Source organism: Mastigoproctus giganteus, chromosome 5, assembly GCF_048544385.1.
Source record: "Mastigoproctus giganteus isolate SK-2022 chromosome 5, ASM4854438v1, whole genome shotgun sequence".
Lineage (NCBI taxonomy): Eukaryota > Metazoa > Arthropoda > Arachnida > Uropygi > Thelyphonidae > Mastigoproctus > Mastigoproctus giganteus.
In genome coordinates this window covers 227,946,436-227,970,467 of record NC_143579.1, presented here as the reverse complement: position 1 = coordinate 227,970,467, position 24,032 = coordinate 227,946,436, and the positions used below count along the sequence as shown (strand labels likewise).

The window sequence follows — 24,032 nt, the reverse complement described above, 5'->3', positions numbered from 1 at the left end:
TGGGATATTACACAATTTTTTTTATCATTATATACTGATAAAAATTACTGCCTGGTCATTTTTAACTTATCAAACAGGGTATGAAGTTAATGAACTTTATGGTATTGTTTAGTTTTGTTTTCTTGAATAAATACTGAGACAGCTACAGCCATGAGGAATCATTATATAGTGTCTGTAAACCACATGTATTCTAGGTCAACTTGCCTATTTTGTTGCATAAAAAACCTGAGTTACAGGAGAAAAATTTTTTGTGACCCTTGCCCAAGACTAATCAATATGACATTAGATATGCACAAAAAATTCCTCATAACCTAATGTAAAATGACCTCAGGCCTTTTTACATGGTGTGGAAGAATACTGCTTGTAGCATTTAATGCTATTTGCAGAGATGCATTACAGTAATACCCCGACTTACGCTACCCCGACTTACGCGAACTCGGAGTTACGCGGTTCTTGATTTTTTTCGTTTGGCAACACTGCCGCCCACTATCTTCAAGGTCGTTTTTCATATGTTATCGATATACGGTGCGACGGCGGAGAGTGAGAGCGAAAGATGAACAAAATTCAACTTTACTGCGCATGAACTGTACACATATACAAGAATTGTATTCCAATTGTCATATTTATATGTGTGCATTCGAATTCGTGCTCTACGTTTGTCGGAAATTACATCGTTTTCACGAGAGAAATGGATCGCGTCGGTCGAGCCGTATACAGTCAGTCCTCGTATAACACGTGTTTACACTACACGAATTCGATCATACACTATTTATAAATACGGTAATGATATCTTATAATATAACACGAACCGAATTGGTTTATGCACGATTCGCCTTTGTGTTTACAAGAAATGGCAGTCGAATGCAGAATCACCCCAACTGAACGCAACACAATAGGAATGAAGAGAAGATTCTGAAAATGTATTTGCTTTAGGGGAAACACATTTCACCATAATAACGTAAAAACCAACACAATTCCAGCTATCGGTATGCAATTAGATCGAGTTTACTACCAGTTTATAACAGATTCCACTAGCAGAAACGCAACTGGATTTTTATTGTTTTATGGTAGTAACCCCTAGAAATGTGAGGTGTTAATAGTCTCTGCCTTTATGGTGTTGTTTATTCAGTTGCTACATATGCGCAGCTTTGTTTATGCGTATCAAGCGTGCCTCCTCATTTTGTAATTGTGCTTTATTCCCTAAAAATGAGTAAAATACTTAAAAGGTGTGAAAAGGAGGCGTACTGGTGAAGACACTGCAGATTCAGAGAGAAAAAGAAAAGCAATATCGATAAACAGAGGCGGACTGGGTCAAAAATTTATAGTGGCTCATACTATGGTTTATGGCCAAAATCACACAGGCCCACCGGGGGTTTCCCTGGTAAGGCTTATGGCCAGTCGGCCTCTGTCGACAGAGAAAAAATATGAAATTGTGAAACGCTTTGAGCGAAATGACAGACCATGTGATATTGCACGTGCTACAGGCCTAAATGAGGCAACGGCAAAAAGCACATGACAATTGCAAACTTGACAGGTCTCAGCTCAATTGAAAAGGGCTTAAAAATTTTAGAAAACATAGACTACAACGAAGAACTCGTTATAGCTACAAAGCAAGGAATAAAAAAATTATTATCTTGTTACGAAGAAATTCTGCATGAAAAAAAGAAGGCACTGTGTCGGCAGACGAATTTGTTAGATTTTATGAAGCCATCGACATAACTTTTTTACGTAAGTCATTTATTTTTTTAATACATATTTTATATTAATATGTATAAAGAACTGCAATTTTATTAATATTTTTCTTCTAAATTAGTGTTTTTGTTAGTCGTTGGTCCCAATTAAACAAAATTTATATGTATTTATATGCAAAGTTGTACCCCGACTTACGCGAATTCGACTTACGCGATTTTCGTCGGACCCACCTATTGTGTAACTTCGGGGTATTACTGTACTTGGTAATAAACGGAACCCCTCTATGTCATGCCCAAGTTCATAAAAATAATTTGGAGAATTAAGTTAAACTCAATATTTAGCTTTAACAGCTATACTTAAACCAAATCCTTTATAAGAATTAATATAATCATTAGAATTCAATTTAAAATCAAATAAAATTTACCTTGCGAGGATAAATGTTAAAGATTTTTGCAGCATTTGTACTGGTCACAGCTACAAAATGACAAGGATCAAGTATTCCAGACATCTGCATGAAAAACAATAAAAAGACAGCATTCATTCTTATATATCCTGCCTGTAATATGTGAAGGTTTATAATAACAAAAGGAAATATTTATTTTTTGTATTATTAATAATTATTCTCAGATACATTTATAAATAAACAAATATCTACTGAAGTCAACGTCTTAATTTTTTTAGTAAATAAATAAATATTTAAATGATAAAAAAAGTAATTCAACAAGGAAAAGTAGTTATAAAAAAATATGATAAAAGTGTATATAATGCAATATTAGCATTATTTATACGGTCAAAGTTGACAGCAATTTGTGCTTAATTTCACTTTGGTTTGTAAAGCTCTGACTAAACCTGGTATATAAGAAAACCTATTACAGTAAACCCTCACTTCCACTAATTTCAGCAGACCTCAATTTAACTAGACTTTAGAAATAATAGCATCCACTTAACTTTCCTTTTTATCTATACAAGACTTTGTGATACAACTGTATCATTCTAATGTTGTTTACTATCAGTTGAAATATTTTTGCTGCTGGGGAAGGCACAATTTTCTTCACTATCACCCTCCACTGGTGTGTCAAGAGTGTCAGGTATCAGTAGGAGTCAGCTGAACCTCCAAGAAGGGGTACTTGCAAACTCTTCAGACTAGGCTTAAGTCTACTCTGTTTGAAGCCTGCTTAAACTGAGTAGGCTTTAGTATGTTTCCATTGCCACTATGCAATATGGGAAAATTTCAAATACTTCTAACTTCACATAACAGCTAAGTGTAGTAAAACACAGTATTACAATATTTCATGGTTTTTAACTCATATCATGGAACTTCTTCATAACATTCTAATAACTTCAATGACAATGTATTTTTTTCCCAAGTTTAATGGAAAAATCAAAACTGGATTTGGCAAGCAGGCCATACATAAGCTGAAACAAAAATGTAACAAGTTTCTAAATGAGAACTTTGTTTTTTCATAATTTTCTGAAAAATATGTAAACATGTATTCTAGGTCAACTTGCCTATTTTGTTGAATAAAAAACCTGAATTACAGGAAAAAAATTTATGTGACTCTTGCCCAAGACCAACCAATATGACATTAGATATGCACAAAAATTCCTTATAACCTATTGGAAAATGACCTCAGGCCTTTTTAAGTACACTCCCCATAAGTGTATATACACTTATGGTTTTCACTGCTAGATATAGCGGATAGACCTTAAAAACATTTGCATTCAAATAAAAAGCATTTTTATTAATATTATAAACTAAAACTTATAAACTATAAGAAAAATAAACTATACTGGCAACATGCCAGTATATTTTCCTGTGTGTGCTGCATGAGGCACTCATACCACTGTTTTTCCATCACTGAACTAGGTGGAAAATGTCTCTCATTATATGGTGCAATACTACACTTTGTTTAATGGAGACTTGAAGCAGCTTTTTTTTTTTTTTTTTATAGTTGTTGGCGCATCGGCTTCTGTGACCATAATGCACCTCTCAAGGTTTTTGCAGTACTTTGATCCAAGCCCGAGGCGGGATTCGAACCCGCAACCTTTGGGTTGCCGGCAGGTACTTTACCCACCCGGCTAGCTTGAAGTAGCAAAAGCTGCTTGGTCACCAGAGAAAAACTCTGGCATTTCAACATCTTTTCTATCATTTGGCAGGCATCACGTCATTTTAGGTTATAAAAGACTATATTTCAAGATTAATATTGGTATTAGCTATATGGTGCAAGGAATCACTAAGCATTTGCTGTACCAACAAAAAAATAAATAAAATAAAAATATATATAAATTTTTTTTAAATATCAATCCATAAGAAATCCAATCCAATCCAATCCATAGGAGGCAACTTATTTCAGTAATTAACAACTCACTGGCTAAAAGAAAACTTCCCATAATCCAGTCTAAACTTCTTCCCCAATAATTTAAGTTTATTGTCCTTAGTTCTGGAATCATCTATAACATTAAAAAATTCACCCTCATTCATTTTACTTCTACCTCTCAGAACTTTATACACTTCAATCAAGTTTCTTCTAAGGTGTCCAGTTTCTAAGCTCTACAGCCACATATTCAGTCTTTCTGCATATGGATGCCTTTTTTAGGGTTCTCAACAAGCAGATTGCCTGTTTTTGGACTCTCAAGAAGCTCAAGGTCTTTTTAGTAGTAGTTTCCATACTGGTCTTAGAATTGCCTTGTGCAGTGGGATAATGACCTCCCAAAAGCAAGCATTCAATAAATCATCAAGCACCTTGGGCCTTCCTTGCCATCTGTCTATACTGCTCGGAGAATTTCATGTCTGACTATACTGAACTTCCAAATGTTTTTTTTTCTCCGCTGTTTTTAGTTCAAAAATAACCCCCAAAACAACTTGCACAAATGATAGTGTGCAAGTTATTTTGAGGTTGCTATAAGTGTAAGACACTAATTTTGAAGCATTAACACATAGCTGCTACTTTTCTGACCATCACTGAAGTCTATTTAAGTCATGCCAAAGAAGTACTGCTTGGTACTGATCAGTAACTACTCTACCAATCCTGATATCATGCCCTCTATCTTTTGTCAATGTCATTTAAGAACATCAAAAACAATAGTGGTCCCAGTACCAATCCTTGAGAAATCCTACTTCTTATGTTAGCCAAATCTGAAGAATAACCATTAATCACAACCCACTGCCTCCTCCAATCCATCTAAAGATTTTTCTCTGTGATTCCATGTTTCAGCTTATACAGTAAGTGCTCCCCCATTTAAGGAGCATTTTCATGGCACACATTAGATCCCCAAATACCAATAGTTCGAATGTCATAACCTACTTGAATTTTGTTGCTAACCAGGTGCATCCCTCCATGCTCAGTTTATCCATCTTGTAATGATTACTTCCAGGGATAATGCAGCATGTTACAAGGCTCCTGAACACTGAGTATTGAGAATGAGTATTGATGAAGTCACCAGGAGCATGCTGGTCTTCATCACACTTTCCTGGTCTGCTCACTCACTGAATCTCAACTGACTGAGCATTTGTGGGACAAGTTCATGTGAACTATTCACAGCAAGGATCTGCTGCCATTCAATCTAAGGAAACTTGAGGGATGTGATCCAATCTGCATGGGCCAAAGTCCCTGTAGAATGATTTCAGCATTTTATGGAGTCTGCTCCGATGACTTGATGCTGTTATGAGGGCTAAAGGATATTCTACTCACTATTAGGTTAATATACTTAATAATGTAGCCACTTGGAAAGTGTATATTTATACATACAATACATTCCATTATATGAATTGGCTTGCATATCACAAAAAACATCTAAAATTTTAAGGTCAACTTAGTATAAAAATACTAAACCTGAATTAAAGATATGTATAGGCCTCTCTTCCAGTCACATAGCTCCCTGAGGAGCTGTTGTGGCCACCAACAAATTCCTCCAACTGCATAGATTGTGTGCTATATGAGCAGCATTGCAAAGTGTCATGCCCAGAAGTTCACTGATCCCATCCTTCCACCTAGTTGCAGGTCTTCCTCTGCACCTCTTCCCCTCAGTTTTAGCTTCCATTATATTTTTCTACAGAAAGCTTTCCCTTCTTACTATATGACCAAAAAACTTGAGTTTTCTTTTGTTGGTGCTATGAAGAAGAATTTTAGGCTTGCCAATTTTATTCAATACCCACTCATTTGTTCTTCGATCCAAGTAAGAAATACGCAGTATTCTCCTGTAACACCACATTTCAAATGCCTCAATTTTCTTCCTGTCAACTCTTTTCAGATTCCATCCTTCACATCCATAAGTGGCAACTGGAAAAATTAATGAATCAATGATTCTCAGCTTCGTCTTTAGGGGCAGATCATGATCTCTCCATAATTTTATCAGATCAGCAACCAATGTTTTAGCAATTGCCTGTCGTCTCTTTACATCATTTGAGCAGTCACTATTTTTATTTATTCTTGACCCTAAGTAATCAAATTCATCAACTTCTTCAATATCTTCCCATTAACTTTACTGGAATCGACACTATCATCAACCACCATAATTTTAGTTTTATACACATTCAGAAACAATCCTTTTTTCTTACTTGCTTCACATACTCTCCTCAGAGTTTCTTTAAGATGATCCTTAGAATTACAAATTAGCACAGTATCATCTGCATAACGAAGGTTGTTTATCTCCAATTGTCCTCCAATTTTGATACCAGTCTCTAAATCTTCCAAAGCTTCACGCATGATATCTTTGACATAAAGATTAAAAAGGTGAGGTGACAAAATATAGCCCAGCCTGACACTTAACTATTGTGAAAAAGTCAGTGTTTCCCATGTTCATTCTCACAGTTCCTTCCTGTTCCAGTAGCTAAATCAGCTGAATTAAGTGGATTGGGAAACCCATAATAGTCATCGTTTCCCATAGTTTCTCATGTTGAACACAATCAAATGCTTTTGCATAATCTATAAAACACAAAACGACTGGAACATTGAATTCTTTGCATTTTTCAATAATCAGTCGTAGGCTTAAGATCTGATCTCTGGTTCCTCTACCCCTTCTGAAACCTGCTTGCTCTTCTGGCATTTCTTCAAGTTTTCTTGAGATTCTGTTCAATATGATTTTAAGAAGTATCTTGCTAGCGTGAGAAATTAGGCTAATAGTCCTGTATTTTGAGCAAATTTCCAGATTTTTTTTGGTAAGGGGATGAAAATTGATTTCTTCCAATCTGATGGCCACCGACCTGTTTCCCAAATTTTGACAATCATTTTCTTAAAAAAAAAAAAAAAAAAACTCTTCACACCTGTAGCTTTAATCATTTCCACTGGGATTTCATCAATTCCAGGTGACTTGCCACACATTAGTTCTCTGATGGCTTTTTCGACTTCTTCCTTCAGTGGAACTGGTTCATGATCACACTCTTGAAAAGGGGGTGGCAGATCATTAGTGCCAGCAGGTGCTCGGAAGAGCTGCTCACAGTATTCTTTCCACCTTCCTTTGATTGTGTTCGCCTCTGTTAAAATTTCCCCTTTGGAGCCCTTAATTACATTAAGTTTTGGTGGGAACTTTTGTCTTAAGGACTTAATTATATCATACATCTTTTTAGTGTTGTTTCGTTTGTTGTGGTATTCGATTTCTTTACACTTTCGATTGATAATAATCCTGTTTGTCCTGGCTTAAACAGCGCTTGATGACTTTGCTTAGTTCCTGATACTCTTCGTTTCCTTGTCACCCTGGGCTTTTGCAGTTCTTCTCTGTTCAATAAGTTTAAAAGTGGCTTCTGTAATCCAAAATACAATGCTTTTTGTATTTTCCCACATTTCTTCAGGCAGCATATATTCATTTAGTTCTAATAGAGCTTGAAAACGATTGCCTGTTTCAAGCATATAATCGTATGGAATATTTTCTACATCCAATTGTCTGGGGAAAACCTTATCATGATCTTTTTCAGCTTCAGCTTGAGAACGATGTGGAGTAGCTGATGATCATTGCCATAATATGCTCCAGGAAGTGCTTTTGCTGTGATTACACTGGAATGCTACCTTTGCTAAATAAGGATAAAATCAATCTGATTCCTTGTTTTATGATCAGGAGATTTCCATGTGTAGGCACTGCTGAAAGCAGGTGTTACATAGGCCTAGAAAGACATTAATAAAGAGCAATACATTTACAATTTAAATATTACATATATATTTTTAACAAATATACATTGTTGCTCAGCTTTCTAAATCTGAGAATTTGTTCATCTTCCACAAATAAAAACAGTTCACAGAATCCATCAGGAGTTATGCTTCAGGTTTACTTTGATCTCCTGAAGAGTAAACTTTTGAAATGGTCAGTTTCTTATAGCAAATGCACTTCCAAAGTGAGGTACTATTTACAGAGAAACCAATTTGGAGCATAGTACTAAATATTCAACAAGAAATGGCTCAGTTATTAGATGGAGACTCTCATGAACAAATATAGCATCAATATGATGCTATATTGTGGTGTCATCTATGCTTGCAGGTTTTGGGTTTCATGACATTCTACATAAGGGAGTGTATATCATTATTACATTACAGTTTATTATGCAAAAACAACACTTCCTATATCACAGGTCCATCACCCTCTATAACAGCCTGTCTAATTCTTCCTTGCATTTATTCAAACTAACCACCTCTACAATACCAGATCAGAATTGATTATTATGATGTAGCAACAATCAACTACGTATTTACACAATGACTGAAAGCAAATTACTACACATCTATCCTGCACCCATCCTTCCTCAATTTGAAATATGACCTGTCATGGGTGTAGTCTGAGAAAGAGGAAGGATTCCATCAGCATTCATCTTTTTCTTGCTTTTCTTTTTGTTACTAAATTCATTCAAAACTAAATCAAATACCATGATCAGATTTTCTTGCAGATGCCTAGTCTCCAGATGCTGCAATTTGCATAACTGAAATCTTTGAATGGGTTGAGCACGCTGAATTCTGATGGGATCCTTCCACTTGTTCAGATTACGAACCTAAGGGGGCATAACAAATTAAGAAAGGACAGATGTAGAATAGGTGTGCGGAAATTTGCCTTTAGCCAGCGGGTGGTTAATTGCTGGAACAAACTTCCATCTGTCGTTATGGAAGTTGATAGGTTGAATAAATTTAAGGAGGAACTGGACAGGCATTTGGAGGGAATGGTGCGATTTTTTTTTTTTGGCTGATGCTGCATATGCTCATACACTTGCTTTCTTGCATCACATGCCACTACTACTACTTTCTTGGTAACTGCACCCTTTTGTTCCCCTTACCAATCGCATTCCTAAAATGAAACTTCCAGACCTGTATGCAGTACTCAAGATGTGGCTTAACCATTGCCTTATACAATGGGATAATCACCTCCTTATGCCTGCTGGCAAAAAATTTCTATATATCATTGACAAACCCCCATAAGCTGCCCTGGCAGCCTGTCTGCACTCCTCAGAGATCTTCATATCTGACTGCACAATCACAATTACTCCAGGTCTTTTACATTATTTTACATTGCAGCTGATAATCAGATCAAGAGTATTGCTTTCTTTTGTTGCTTCTCTAAAACGCTACTGTAGAAAAAGTCATCCAGTAAATCCACAAAAGTCTTACTACTGTTTGAGTGACCAACCCCCAAAATCCAGTCAATATTAGAAAATTAAAATCTCCCATTATAAGACAAACATTCTTTACTGGCCTGCTCTATTTTCTGTATAGTTGTTTGTTATACTTATCAGTCATTAGGCCTATAACACACTCCTACCCTCACTTTTGTTTTCCCTGTGATTATGTCACATCAAACTGGCTCAACATTGCATTGGCTACCCATGTTCACTGGATGCCTTTGATTTTTTGTTTCTTAACTAATGGTATAACCCCTCATCTCCTGTCACGTCTGCCTCCTGTACACACTGTATTTCCCATATTAAAATTCTGTATTCCTTATATCTGAGTGACATCATGTCGCTGATATCCTCAAAATGTCTGCATCTGATGACCTGAGCAGTACTTCAAATTCATCAAATTTATTTACTATGCTCCTATCATTAGCATACAGGGTGTCTCAAAAATATTGGTACAAACGTTTAGGGGTGGTAGGTAACATCTAAAGGAATGTGAATCGCATAGGAACCCATAACCGGAAACGTCACGGGAAAGTAGTAGCAGAGGCACAAGAAGCAGAAATGACACAACACAGTAATAAGTGGCAAACATTTATTTGACATAATATTAACAATGGAGTACAAGATGGATGCATTTCATGATGTTACAACAGATGCTCAAAGGTTCCACCATGAGACGCGATTCATGCGTGACACCGATGTAGCATGGATTGGCGGACACGGTCGAACACACCTGGAGTTTCTTTGACAGTAGCAGCAGCGCAGACGAGATCCATTTCCGTCTCCACAGGCGATTCATACATGATAGATTTGAGGGCCCCTCCACAGAAAGAAATCAAGGCTTGATAAATCAGGTGAGCGTGGGGGCCAAGCAACGGGTCCACCACGGCCAATCCATCGATGCCCAAAACGCCTGTTCAAATGGTCACGAACACACCTTCCATAATGGGCAGGTGCCCCGTCATGTTGAAACCAAATGATGCATCTCGCATTTGCTGGAACATCGTCAAGTAACCCTGGTAGAACTTGTTCAAGAAAGATCCGATATTTAGGAGTTCATGCGGGAGCGGGATGGTAACAGGTATGGACCGACTAAGCAGTCACCGATCATACCTGCCCACACATTTATTGCGAAGTGATGTTGTGCCGCATGGGGGTGCACACCGTGTGGGTTGTCGTGAGCCCACACATGAGTATTGTGCTGATTGAATAAGCCTTCCCGAGTGAAATAAGCCTCATCCGTGAACAAAACATAGGCTGGAAAATTCAAGTCTTGTTGAACACTTTCTTAGAGAAACCACTGCGCAAAAACCACACGTGCAGAATGATCTTGGGGGAGCAGTAACTGGACTCCTTGGAGATGAAAGGGGTGTAAGGAATCGTCGTGCCAGACACGCTGTACACTGCAACGAGACACTCCTAAGGCAGAGGCAATGGCACATGTGCTGGTAGTAGGATTATTCTGGACGGCATTCAACACACTTTCTTCCATGGCAGAAGTTCGCGTCGAACGTGGTCTGCCCGCACTACTCCTGTTACCTCTAAATGACCCATAATTGCACAAATTTTGATGCACACACGCAAACAAACAATGGTCCGGTGCATGTCTGTCTGGGAAGCGTTCTCCATAAATTCGTTGAGCAGCTCATCCATTGGGGGCGCACACCATATGGGCCCTCTGCTAATCCATACACTAGGTGCATGTCTGCCAGCTCATAGTTCGTATATCGATGCATGCTCTTCGTGCGGCGACTACTGCTTGAATGAGTAAACCAGAAATTTTCCCTCCCGCGAACTGATGAACACCGGCGTGTACCGACTTAGGGTGACGTTTCCGGTTATGGGTTCCTATGCAATTCACATTCCTTTAGATATCACCTACCTCCCCTAAACATTTGTACCAATATTTTTGAGACATCCTGTATATGCAAGTATACATGCACTTTTCTATTATTTATTATTATTTTTTTTATTTTAGCAACCCTAACAGCTCATGTTTTTGCTTCTTCCATGAAGATCCTCAGCAGGTCCTGCTTTATATTTTGCTTTCCGGGCTGCTGCATGTTCCAAAAGAAACAGTGCAAGAATCACCTTCACATCTGCCTATGGCTACTGTTAATCTATTAGTCTATATATCTCCACACGCTAGCAGTTTTCCAACACACCTAACACTGCCTAGATAGCATCAGCAAATGTTCTTGCACCTCTTCTATTAAATGTATCCCATCCTATAAAAACAGTCTCTTATGTTAATGAACACAGACCATACTGAGAAAAATTCTTTTCCATGAGCCTTGCACAATCTCTCCAGAACCAAACTCATTGACAAGGCTCTCATCATGTAATCCCTATCATTCCTGGAGACAATTACAAACCCTAAATTTCAATCCTAACTTGTATCTTTTTCTCATCATTACCAGATCTCCTACTCTTAATATCATTAGGAGCAACACATACAACACTTTTGGTGTCCTTAAAAGATGATAGCTTCTCCCCAATGTCATCAACTTTAGCCCCCCCTTCCCCAGAAGACATACCCTAGTCCTATTCCAACTCTTTTTTTTTTTTTTTTTTGCACAATATATTTTTTCTTTCCCTGACAATCAAGTCACCAACTACAGGGTGATTCACTACCAGTGCGACAAACTTGCAGGAGGTGTAGGGGGCACAAAGACGAATCGGAATCACATAGCATTGCAGGGTCCGAAATGCCTTCATCATGCGGGAGGTTGCGTGAACAAAGAAGAAAAGAAAAAAAACAGAAACAGCAACTCGTTAGTGTAACAGAAATCATTTTAATGACAAGTTTTACATTGGCAAAAAGCCATGCTACAGAAAGTGTTCGAAAGTTCGACCAGAAGCAGTCGCACAGGCTTCACAGCGCCGCCGCATGGAATCCCTAACGTTCTGGAAGATTCCTGGTGTGTCTCGAATCTCCCCGGCAGCTATAGAGATGAGAGCGACGAGGTCTTCAACTGAATCAACGGGGGTCTCGTACACCAGTGTCTTCATTTGACCCCAGCAGAAGAAGTCCAGGCACGATAGGTCTGGCGATCTAGCAGGCCAATGAACCGGACCACCACGACCTATCCAATGCTGTCCAAATGTAACGTTTAGGTGTTGGTGGACATCATTGGTGTAATGTGGGGGAGCCCCATCATGCTGGAACCACATTGAGCGGCGCAACGACTGAGGAACATGTGCTTCTTCAATAAGTTTGGGCAGAATTGCTGTAGAAAGATCAAGTATGCCCTACCGTCCAGACGAGGGGGCAGAAGGTACAGTCCAATGAGGTGGTCTCCAACAATGCCGGCCCAAACATTGACAGAGAAACGGCGTTGAGTTGCATGTGTTCGTGTACCATGGGGGTTCTCCAAAGCCCACAAATGGGCGTTATGTTGATTGAAGGTTCCCTCTCTTGTGAAACTTGCCTCATCCGTGAACAATATGGACGCAGCAAATGCGCTGTCTGCCGCACTCTGTTGAAGAAACCAAGTAGCAAAAGTCCTCCGGAGTGGATAATCCGCAAGCTCCATTGATTGGACGCGTTGCAGATGGTATGAACTCATTTGGTTTGTTGACAGTATCCTCCATACAGTGGATTGGGAAATACCCAATCGTTGGCCTATCGCTCGAGTACTCTTATTCGGATTGCCTTCTGCAAGACGTAGGACATTCTCCTCATTGTCTGGTGTCTCCGTCGTTCGCTCTTGATTCATGGTACCTCTCGTGAAACAACCAGTCTCACGTAACCTTCTGTGCACACGTGCGAAAATCGTATGTGAGGACCACGCCTGTGCAGGAAAACATTCCTGGTACAAGCGCAGAGCGGCGCGCCTGTTACAGTCCGCAGCTCCATACGCGAGGTGCATGTCGGCCAGTTCAACGTTTGAATACTCGTCTATCCTACTGCCTCAGGAACCGGTTCGCAAATGCTGACTTCCAGCGGGATCGCTGTTCGTGCGACCTCCTGTCCAACGTCCTCTACCGCATGACGAAGGCATTTCGGACCCTGTAATGCTATGTGATTCCGATTCGTCTTTGTGCCCCCTACACCTCCTGCAAATTTGTCGCACTGGTAGTGAATCACCCTGTATAGCTACTACCTGTAAGCCTAAGGATCTCTGCTGTAGAGAATGTTATTGTGTTGTCTGCTACTAGAGCATGGGCTCAAGCATCTGTAAGCTTGAAGGGTTCCTCTCTTCTAACCTTTCAAGGCCATCAAACCCAATTCTTCAAGCCCTCATATAAGCCCATCAGAATGTTGAATTTGTACTTAATCTCCTCACACTTTTTGCAATAAACATACAGAAAGGCATCCTTTATGGCTGTATCATATCATATCATGTCCTGCTAAAGAAATCTTCACAAAGGGAACACAAGTAACACACAACATAATTCTGATTTGTAGAACTTCTCTCAGAAGGTTCTCTCTCAAACCCAAACTTTCCACTACTTCGAGACCTTTGCTTTGCAGCTCTAGACTGAGGCATAATTTTAGTCTAAATTTAATTTAAAAATAACACACAAAACTTAAAGATATAAAAAGAATAATACTACACTAATTCCACTTATTTTACTATTAGTAACCCTAACACTGCCCATATATTTGCTTGTTCCATGAAAACCTTGGCAGGTCTTGGAATCCCCAACACCTTGCTTTCCAGGCTGCTGTATGTTCCAATAGAGCAGTGCAAGAATCACTTTCATCTGTTCCTGCAGCTACTGTTAATCAATTAGTCTGTGTATCCTCCCCATGCTAGCAGTTTATGCTAGCATATGTATCCCCCCAAGGCTAACAGTTTTCCAACCCATATAACACTGCCCTGATAGACTCAACAAATGTTTTGAAAGATAACTGGAAAAAAGGATGGTCCACTCATAAGGTTAATATATAGCATGCATTCATGTATGTCTAATAGTATCCAAAATTTTCCATTTAAAATAATTATGGAAATAACCAGTCTATCATAAGTAAAAATGAACTTACCACTCCCTTCTCCCATATGACAGACATTCTATCTTCAACACCATTAACACCATTAGGAATTTTAGTAAAATCATCACACCCAATTGCTTTTTGATTAGCGTTAAAAGTACAATTATCACTTCCTGTTGCTTGAAGTTCTCCACTGCAATAAAATTAATACTAATTATCTAATTCTTTTAAAAACTTATTTACAACACAAACATTCATTCATTCATTCTGGTTTATAATACTTATTATAAAATAAAAGGCTGTTAAAATAACACAATTATTCATTTTAACTAAATGGAAGTCAATAACATCATACAAGATTAGAAGTGATGATTAATATCAATTCAATGTCATTCTATTTTCATACCTGTCAGACTTAAAAGCATTTCAGTACAAAAATGTAGATTTGGTTTACCAAATTAATAATAGTTAAATAATGCAAGTCATATGATATGGGTAAATTATGTATGTTACTATAAAATGTAATAAATCAACTTTAAAGTTATTTATTCTGTTTATGTTTTAATATTACTTTAATTTTTTTTTTATCTTGCCAGTTACATAGTGATGTAATTGGGAATACTAAAGCTATATATAAAAATTTTTGCATTTTGGGCCTTTTTTAATCAGAGTTCTGAAAATATAGATATCAGTAAGCCATGTAGAAAAAAACCAATGATTTAATTATTGCCAATTATAAAAACAAACAGTGAACTTGTTTAAAAATTAAACTTCTGTTTGCTTATATAAAATATGAACCAGCATTTCCATTTTGGAAAGAAAAAAAAAAAAAAAAATGTGTTTATTTGCAATCATCTTGACACTTTATTATGATGAAGTATTTTATATACTTAATATGGTTAGAAATGTTATTTATCCCATCATGTGCTACATTAATGTCGCATCAACTCAAAACTGTAAACCTACTTTATTTTCTACCTTTTTCTAGAACACTTCAGCATAAGTGTGCTTTGTACTTTTTTGCCAGGAATTGTTTATATTTGGAATAAATAATGCAATAATCACTGCAACCTTGTTCATTCACGAGTAAAATAGCTTAATCAGTAAAATTCATATTCCAGTTATGACACATGTTATATAAAAAATGAGCAAAGTCCCCTAACAGTGGCTTTGTTCCATCTTTTTATGGGCTCCTGTTAGTCACCTAACAGGAGCTCATAACAATAAACATATATCAATCATGACTTCATTATTAGATAGGTCTGTCTCAACATGCATGCCAGGATATATAACTGAAAACATAATAGTCATAACTAGCATTAGCATTAGTAGAGGCATTTGATGCAAGAAAGCAAGCTTATGCAGCATCAGCCAAAAAAAAAAAAAAAAAACCCACTTCCACTTCACCCCTCTGTTCGTTCAAAATACCTGTCCAGCTGAGCCTTAAACTTATTTAGGCTATCAACCTCCACTACACTACATATATAACCGAAATTCTTAAAAAAATGTTTAAGTCTATCAGTAAAATATAAAATACAGATATTCTGTAAATTTTGTAGGTAAATTGTAAAAGTAGGCATGCACTTTAACTGATCATTTAAATTAAAGGTCATTTAAACTATGGATTAATAATAACCAGCAAAATACTCCAAGTATGTGAAAAGAGAAAAAAATTTCTATATTCAAGATATCTGATCTTGTTCTGATAAAGAGGCAAAAAAATTTGGTACTATTTCTTACCAACTGCTGTCTTGAAAAAAAAGTACAACCATCTCATCTTGCATTAGCATTAGTAGAGGCATTTGATGCAAGAAAGCAAACTTATGCAGCATCAGCCAAAAAAAAAAAAAAAAAAAAACACACTTCCACTTCACCCCTCTGTTCGTTCAAAATACCTGTCCAGCTGAGCCTTAAACTTATTTAGGCTATCAACCTCCACTACAAGGGATGGAAGTCTGTTCCACCAACCAACCACCCGCTGGCTAAAGGCAAATTTCCGCACATCTATCCTACATCTGTCTGTCTTTCCTCAATTTGAATTTATGCCCTCTCAGATGATTATTCTGAGCTAGAGGAAGAATCCCATCAGCATTGAGCATGCTCAAACCATTCAAGGCTTTATACACCTCTATCAGATCACCTCGCTGGTGCCTAGTCTCCAGACACTGTAATTTGCAAAACTTAAGCCTTTCTTCGTAAGAGCATCCCTTTGTTCCATTCACTAATCTTGTTGCCCTTCTCTGTACTCGTTCCAGCAGCTCTACATCCTTCTTGAAATGAGGCCTCCAGACCTGTATACAGTACTCTAGTGTGGCCTGACCATTGCCTTATACAAGGGAATAATCACCTCCTTATCCCTGCTGGAAAAATTCCTGTATATCATTGACAATACTCCATGAGCTACTCTTGCAGCCCGTCTGCACTGCTCAGAGAACTTCATATCTGCCTGCACAACCACCCCCAGGTCCCTTTCATTCTCCACCACTGTCAGTGTAGTAGCACAGAGTTGATACGTTGCTCTGGGGTTGCTGTTTCCCATGTGTAGTACTTTACATTTGTCAATGTTAAACTTCATTTGCCACCTCTCAGCCCATCTGCTCAACCATTCCAGATCCTGTTGCAGCAGCATAGTGTCAGTAGTGTCCTTGACAACCCTGCCAACCTTTGTATCGTCTGCAAACTTGGACATTAAGCTTGATATACCATCATCAATATCATTTATAAATACAGAAAACAATAATGGACCCAACACTGAGCCCTGAGGGACTCCACTAATAACATTGGTCCACGATGAGCATGTCCATTGATTACCACTCTCTGTCTTCTCCCCCTCAACCACCCCTTTATCCATAGCAGCAATTTGCCTCCTGTCACACTGCTCCAATTTGTGTAGCAGTCTTCCATGTGCAACAGTATCAAAAGCCTTTCTAAGATCCAAGTATATAATATCAAAGCTATTCCCTGCATCCAGTTCTTTTGTGACTGCATCATAGTATCCAATCAAATTGGTCAGGCAAGACTTCCCCTTAACAAAACCATGCTGTGTCCGAGCTATAACTGAAGTCTTGTCTAAATGATCCTGCAGTGCTTCTTTAACCAGTGCTTCTTCTTTCCTGGAACAGAAGTTAAACTCACAGGTCTATAATTACTTGTGTCAGCCTTTGATCCTCCTTTGTGAATTGGGATCACATTTGCACATTTCCAGTCTATGGGTACCTCTCCTGAGTCCAAGGAAGCTCTCATAATTATGGCTAAGGGTTTGCTTACTTCCTTTGCTGCCTCCTTTAATATAACTGGATAGATCCCATCCACCCCGGGTGCCTCTCTTGTGTTTATCTTCAACAGTTTCTCCTCCACTTTACTCCCAGTTATTTCAAGATTCTGTAGCTTACTGCTAGAGTTGAATACACCTCTGGCATTCCCCTCGCTGAATAACTCCTCATGTGTGAATGTCGATGAAAAATATTCATTTAGTTTGTTAGCTACCTGAGCAGGATCATCAACAGTTGACCCATCAATATCAAGTGGACCAATCTGATTCATCCCCTTCCTTCTAGAGTTTACATAAGTAAAGAACTCTTTGCTGTTTTTCTTTGCATCCCTTGCCAAGGATTTCTCGTAATCTGCCTTCGCCTGCCTAACCTCCTTTGTTACTTGGTTGCATATCAACTTGTATCTATCATAGGCTTCTGTGTCATGTGTTAATTTGTAAGTATCCCATGCATTTTTCTTCTCTGCCATATGCCTCATTAGTTCATCTGACATCCATTTTGGCCTAAACCTTGAACAATATTTCTTAGTTGGTATGTAAAGCCTAGTAGCTTCCAAGATAAGTTCTTTGAATGCTTCCCATTTTGAATTTGCTGTTGGTAACATCATCAGTTGGTCCCACTGTATAGAATTTAAATACTGTTTCAGTCCATCGTAGTCGCCTTTACGGAAGCAATAACCCTTCCCTTTACCCCTAATGGTAGTTACCTCTTTGAGTAAATCCCACTTCAGCACACTGTGATCACTGCCACCTAGTGGTTCATTTATCTGCAGATTCTTAATGCATGAAGAATCACTGCTGATAAGCAAATCAAGAGTATTACTCCCTCTAGTTGCCTCCCGAACATGCTGATGTAGAAAACAATCATCCAATAAATCCACAAAAGCCCTGCTAGTGTGTGAGTGACCAGCCCCAAATTCTAGTCAATATCTGGGAAATTAAAATCTCCCATTATAAGACTCTCTGATTTACTGGCCCACTCTATTTCCCTGTACAGTTTCTTATTATACTCATCAGAGTCATTAGGCCTATAGCACACTCCTACTCTCAATTTTGATCTTCCAATGCTTATGTCACACCAAACTGACTCAACACTGCACTGTCCAGCGATGTCGACTGGCTTCACTTCCTTGGTTTTTATGTGTTTCTTAACTAATAGCATAACCCCTCCCCCCTTCCTATCCTGTCTATCCTTTCTGTAGACGTTGTACTCCCCAAATTCCAGTTCTGCATCCCTTATATCTGTGTGACACCACGTCTCTGATATCCCAACAATATCTGCCTTTGATGTTTTGAGCAATACCTCAAATTCATCAAATTTATTTACTAAACTCCTAGCATTGGTGTACACACAAGTATACCTGCACCTGTTTCTATTCTTAGCTACCCTAACACAACCCATGTGTTTACTTGTACCGCAATGGCTCTCCCAGCAGTCTCTGAAATATCACGCATCTTGTTTTTCAGGCTTCTGCTCATTCTAATAGAAGCAGTGCAAGAATCTCTTTCACCTCTGCCAGTGGCTACTGTCAATCTATTGGTCTTTGTCTCCCCCCAAGCTAGCAGTTTTCCGACCCACCTAACACTGCCTCGATAGCATCAGCAAATATTCTTGCACCCTTTCTATTTAAGTGTATCCCATCCCTGTAGAAGCAATCTCTCCTGTTAACAAGTACAGTCCAGGCTGAAAAAAATTCTACCCCTTGAGCCTTGCACAATCTTTCCAGGGCTGAATTGATCGACAAGGCTCTCATCATATACTCCCTCCTATCGTGTCTGGGCAGAATTGCAGACACTTTCAAATTCAACCCTAATTCTCGGCTTTTGTTCAACAGTGACCTGTACTTGTTAAATAATTCTGCCGGTCTCCTACTCTTAATATCATTAGTGCCTACGTGTACAACTATATCACCTTTTGTGCCCTTAAAAGATGATATTCGCTCTACAACGTCAGATGTGTTGCATGAAAGTACATCACAAAAATGTGTATCTAGTGAATGTGATGGCAAAGAGATCCAATTGGCCTGATAATCAATGAGCACTTTGTAAACAGTAATGAGATTGGCCTGGTAAGCACATAAAAAGACCTAATAAGTTTTAATTATATTAAGAAAAGTGATCTTGATTTTTCATTTCACAAGGAATTAAAAAAAAAAAAACCTTTAGGGGGCTGTAGTTATCCAAGTCATATATACATGAACTCCTCCAAGAAATCCAGATATCTGTTAGAATTCAGTGTAATATTATCTAAATTTATACTACATGGAGGTGGCTTCTAGGGCATCACCACTGGAGAATTTTTATTTTAATCTATCATCCTAAAACAAGATTGGATTATGTGCTATCATTTACTAGGAGGAAAATAATGAAAATCAGGCTTCATTAGTTCAACTTGGGATATTGTTTTTAATAGGCCTAAATGTGAAAGTGTGTTATATTTTGTTATCCAAGTAATATTACTTGGATAACAAAATATAACACATAATATACAAATATAACACATAGTATTTACAAATAGGGATTAAGTATCATAGTTTGCACTATGATACTTAATGCCTATTTGTAAATACAGGAAGTTTAATGGAGAAGAAAGAAGGGAATATTTTTTTTTCATTATTGACACGAGCTTTATCAGAACGAAATCAAATTTCTATCATATGGCAAAATCCCAAAATTTAGATTAATAGCCATGTTTACCTCTGACTTTAATTGCTCTCTAGTGTCATAAATAGACATTTGTAATAAACTGTACATATAAAACTGAATAAATATCTATCGCAAATCCTTTTTTTAAAATACTAACAAGGGGAGTGCATAACCATGTCATCTTCAATTTATTTCACACTTTGTTAGGATAAGAATATTCTTTAAATGAAGTAAAATGACTAAGCAGTATGGCCAAACATTCAGAAAGAGATGGGAGGAGTGAAGGTTGCCTTTCTCTTTGTCATCACTGCCTGAAGTTGATCTGCTTATCCACCCTGTAGTCTAGGGATAAGGTTCTAGGTTCAAAGGTCATATATTCACTCCTTACCTATGCTAAATAGGGGTTTTTTTTTTTGTAATGTTCTACACTTTTATATTCACTTCTTTTTATTTGTTTATTTTTTCTTAATACTAATTTGCTATAAAATCAAAAGAATATTAACTATTTTAAACAGACAAGTTAGTGCAATTGCATCCTATTAGTACATAGAGAACCACCGAAATAGGTGAAAAGGTATCATTATTGTTATATTTCATATTGCAAAAACCTTCACAACGAATTGACCTTATCCTACTATACTCTCGAATAAGTAATGCTTCACCAATGGAGAAGACTAATGTTACTTATTCTCTGTGGTTACCACCACCAAGACCGAAGAATAACTAACATTAGTCTTCTCCATTGGTGAAGCATTACTTATTCAAAGTAGTACAATATCAGGGCAACTCGTTGTGAAGGTGTTCACAATATGAAAAATAACAAAAACGACACCAGTATTGAACTAGAAGTCTAATGAAAATGATTGCTGCAAAACCACTGCAACAGTTTCACAAATTAGCTTAGAAATATTATTTGTAAATTAACTAGAATACCCATGGTGGATATTTCACCAAAATTGTTTCAGAGAAGACAAAGATTAATATCGAAGTAATTACAAAAATCTTTCCCTCAGCTTCCTTCGCTGCTAGCTAAGGTGTCAGTGGGATGCACTACAGTAAAAATGCAATTTGATAATTTTTTTTACATGTATGACTAATATTGTACTTTAAAAAAAATTACAATTATTGCACAAAAATTATCTAGACCTGGAAACTGCTAGGTAAAGTTGTCCACAAGAAAAAACACCAACTTTGTTGAAAGTCTGACCACAAGAATTCCTATCTCTTCCATCATGCAGTATGATTGATGACTTTTGAGGTTATGACTTTTGAGGTACAGCTCTAAAACGGTGTTCGCAGGCCGGCCGCTTGTTAGTACACCGGACCGAACCTATTGGTAACTCTCTGGAGGCTTCGGGATCAGCTAGTGTATAATCTTGTTACCTCTACTCTGCAAGATAGTGACTGGAGGGAGTCCGAGTAGTGTGTATGCGGGGAGCATTGTCGAGGCCACGTTATGTCAAGGATCTGGGTATATTCTTACCCTATGTACGCAATATCCAAAAATTTCATTACTTCATACAGCATGTCCCACTCACTTTTTCTTACTATTGAATACACCATGAATGTCAAACTAATAGAGCAAGCTTATCTGCGAAAAGATCTAAACCTCCCAAGCACTTCCTAATTCATTTCACAAATATACATGGTCTCAATTCTAATCCCAATGATGTCCATTTCCACTTGCAGTCTGCCAAACCCCATGTACTTTTTCTGACAGAATCTCAGTTATCAGTTGATTCAACTACTGCTCATCTCAGATGCCCAAATTATTCGCTGTATGATTCCTTTCGCCTCAAACGTGGTACTTGTGCATATGTCCGTTCTGATATTCTCTGTCAGAGACTTGCCAATTTGGAATCTCCTCTCTTTGATCTTCTCTGGCTTAAAATCTCTCTTCCTCATTGCTTCAAATTCATCTGTTGTCTCTACCGTTCTCCCAATTCCACTAATCACTTGTAGCTCTTTGACTTCCTCTCTTTGCAACTTGACTTTCTCCAGTCCAACTTTCCTAACAGTTAACAGTGAGGTAATTTTCCTTGGTGATTTTAAAATGTTCACAACTCCAGCTGGCTTCCGTTTTCTAGTCACACCGACCCAGCAGGTCGAGATGCTGAGGCTTTTGCAATTACTAATGACCTGGCACAGATTGTTCATTTATCTACAAGAATACCGGATAATCTTAATCATACAGCCAATACGCTTGATCTTTTTCTCACAAACAACCCTTCTAAGTACACGGTGAAGTGAGAGGTCTTTTAGGCACTTCAGATCACAACTTGGTGATTGTCTCTTCTCCAATGGAACCTTTATCTCATGGCTATTCCCAACCTCGTGTTGTTTGGCATTACAAGAATGCAAAATGGGATGACCTGCGAGACTTCTTTTCTTCTTTTCCTTGGTCGGATTACTGTTTCAAAACTTCTGATGTCAACGTTTGCTCAGATCGTGTCAGTGAAATTATTCTTGCAGGAATGGAATCCTTTATCCCACACTCCACTTTAAAATCTCGTCCTTTAACTAAACCTTGGTTTTCCAATAAATGTGCTAAGGCTGTTCAAGAGAAGAATGTTGCATATCGTAATTGGCTTGTTTCTAATTCTCCAGTTTCATTTTCTGCCTACACCAAAGCTCGCAACAATTGTAAAGCAGTTATTAATCAGTCCAAACTAGAGTTTGAACAGGCTAAGAGTAGGAAACTTGCATCTTGCCCTAATGGTAGCCAAGCATTCTGGTCTCTTGCCAAAGCTACTGGCCGCAACTTTTGCCCATCTCTGCTCCCACCTCTGTCCAAACCAGATGGTTTTGTTGCCACTTCAGCCAAGGATAAAGCTGACCTGCTAGCATCCCATTTCTCTTCCAACTCATGTATTAATGATCTTGGTAAAACACCTCCCACCATTCCCAACACGCTCCATTCAATGCCTCCTGTGGTCTTCCGTCAAAAGGATATCAGAAGGACTTTGACGAATCTTGATGCTAAGAAAACTCCAGGTCCTGATGGTATTTCTCCACTTGTTCTCAAAACCTGTGCTCCTGAACTTACTACTGTTCTTTGCTGCCTTTTTTCACTTTCTTATTCCAAAGGTGTTTTTCCTTCAGCTTGGAAATTTGCTCATATCCAGCCAGTTCCTAAAAAGGGTGACAAATCCCTCCCATCCAATTATCGTCCCATTGCAATTACTTCTACTCTTTCTAAAGTAATGGAGAAATCAATTAACCGCCAACTCTTAAACTACCTAGAATATTTCCGTCTGATCAACGATCGCCAGTATGGATTCCGTCAGTGTCGATCCACTGGTGATATTCTTGCTTATGTTACCCATTTATGGACTAATTCAATGGAAAGGTTCGGGGAAACACAAGTAGTTGCTCTTGACATCTCAAAGGCTTTCGATCGTGTTTGGCATAAAGGTCTTCTAAACAAGCTTCCATCTTATAGTTTGCCAACTGTTTTTAGTAATTGGTTATCCAGTTTTCTCTGTGATCGCTCACTGAGGGTGATGGTAGATGGCTCTCTGTCTTCTAACTTCTCCACTAATGCCGGTGTCCCCCAAGGTTCAGTTCTTTCCCCCACTCTTTTCCTCTTGTATATTAATGACCTTCTTCCATTGACTAGAAATCCTATCCATAGTTTTGCCGATGATAGCACATTGCATTCCACTTTCCATTTTGAGAAACCTTGTCCTGCTCAATCAGCTTCAACTTCTCGAAAATCTGCTCCCAATTCCTTAAATGCCGATCTTCAGGTAATTCTCCAGTGGGGCAAAGACAACTTAGTTGATTTCAACCCTTCTAAAATTCAGTCTTGTCTTATATCTCGCAAAAAGGATTCTTCTGCTCCTATGCTTATCTTTAGTGACAGTCCGATTTCTAGGAAAAATGATATA

The 24,032-nt window shown here is 38.2% G+C and overlaps 1 protein-coding gene across 4 annotated transcripts in view; it reads right to left on the bottom strand.

The window, feature by feature from the left end:
• CRMP (Collapsin Response Mediator Protein) overlaps positions 1 to 24,032 on the bottom strand; it is a 272,256-nt gene that overhangs the window by 48,879 nt on the left and 199,345 nt on the right. For all 4 annotated transcript variants that reach the window (XR_016546993.1, XM_090374441.1, XM_090374444.1 and 1 more), the window contains 2 exons: positions 14,277 to 14,418; positions 2,117 to 2,200 (listed from right to left, as the gene is read on the bottom strand). Coding sequence is in view for 3 of the 4 variants with exons in the window: in XM_090374441.1 (XP_090230567.1) it covers positions 2,117 to 2,200; positions 14,277 to 14,418 (226 nt within the window). In the remaining variant the exon portion in view is untranslated. The remainder of the gene's footprint in view (positions 1 to 2,116; positions 2,201 to 14,276; positions 14,419 to 24,032) is intronic.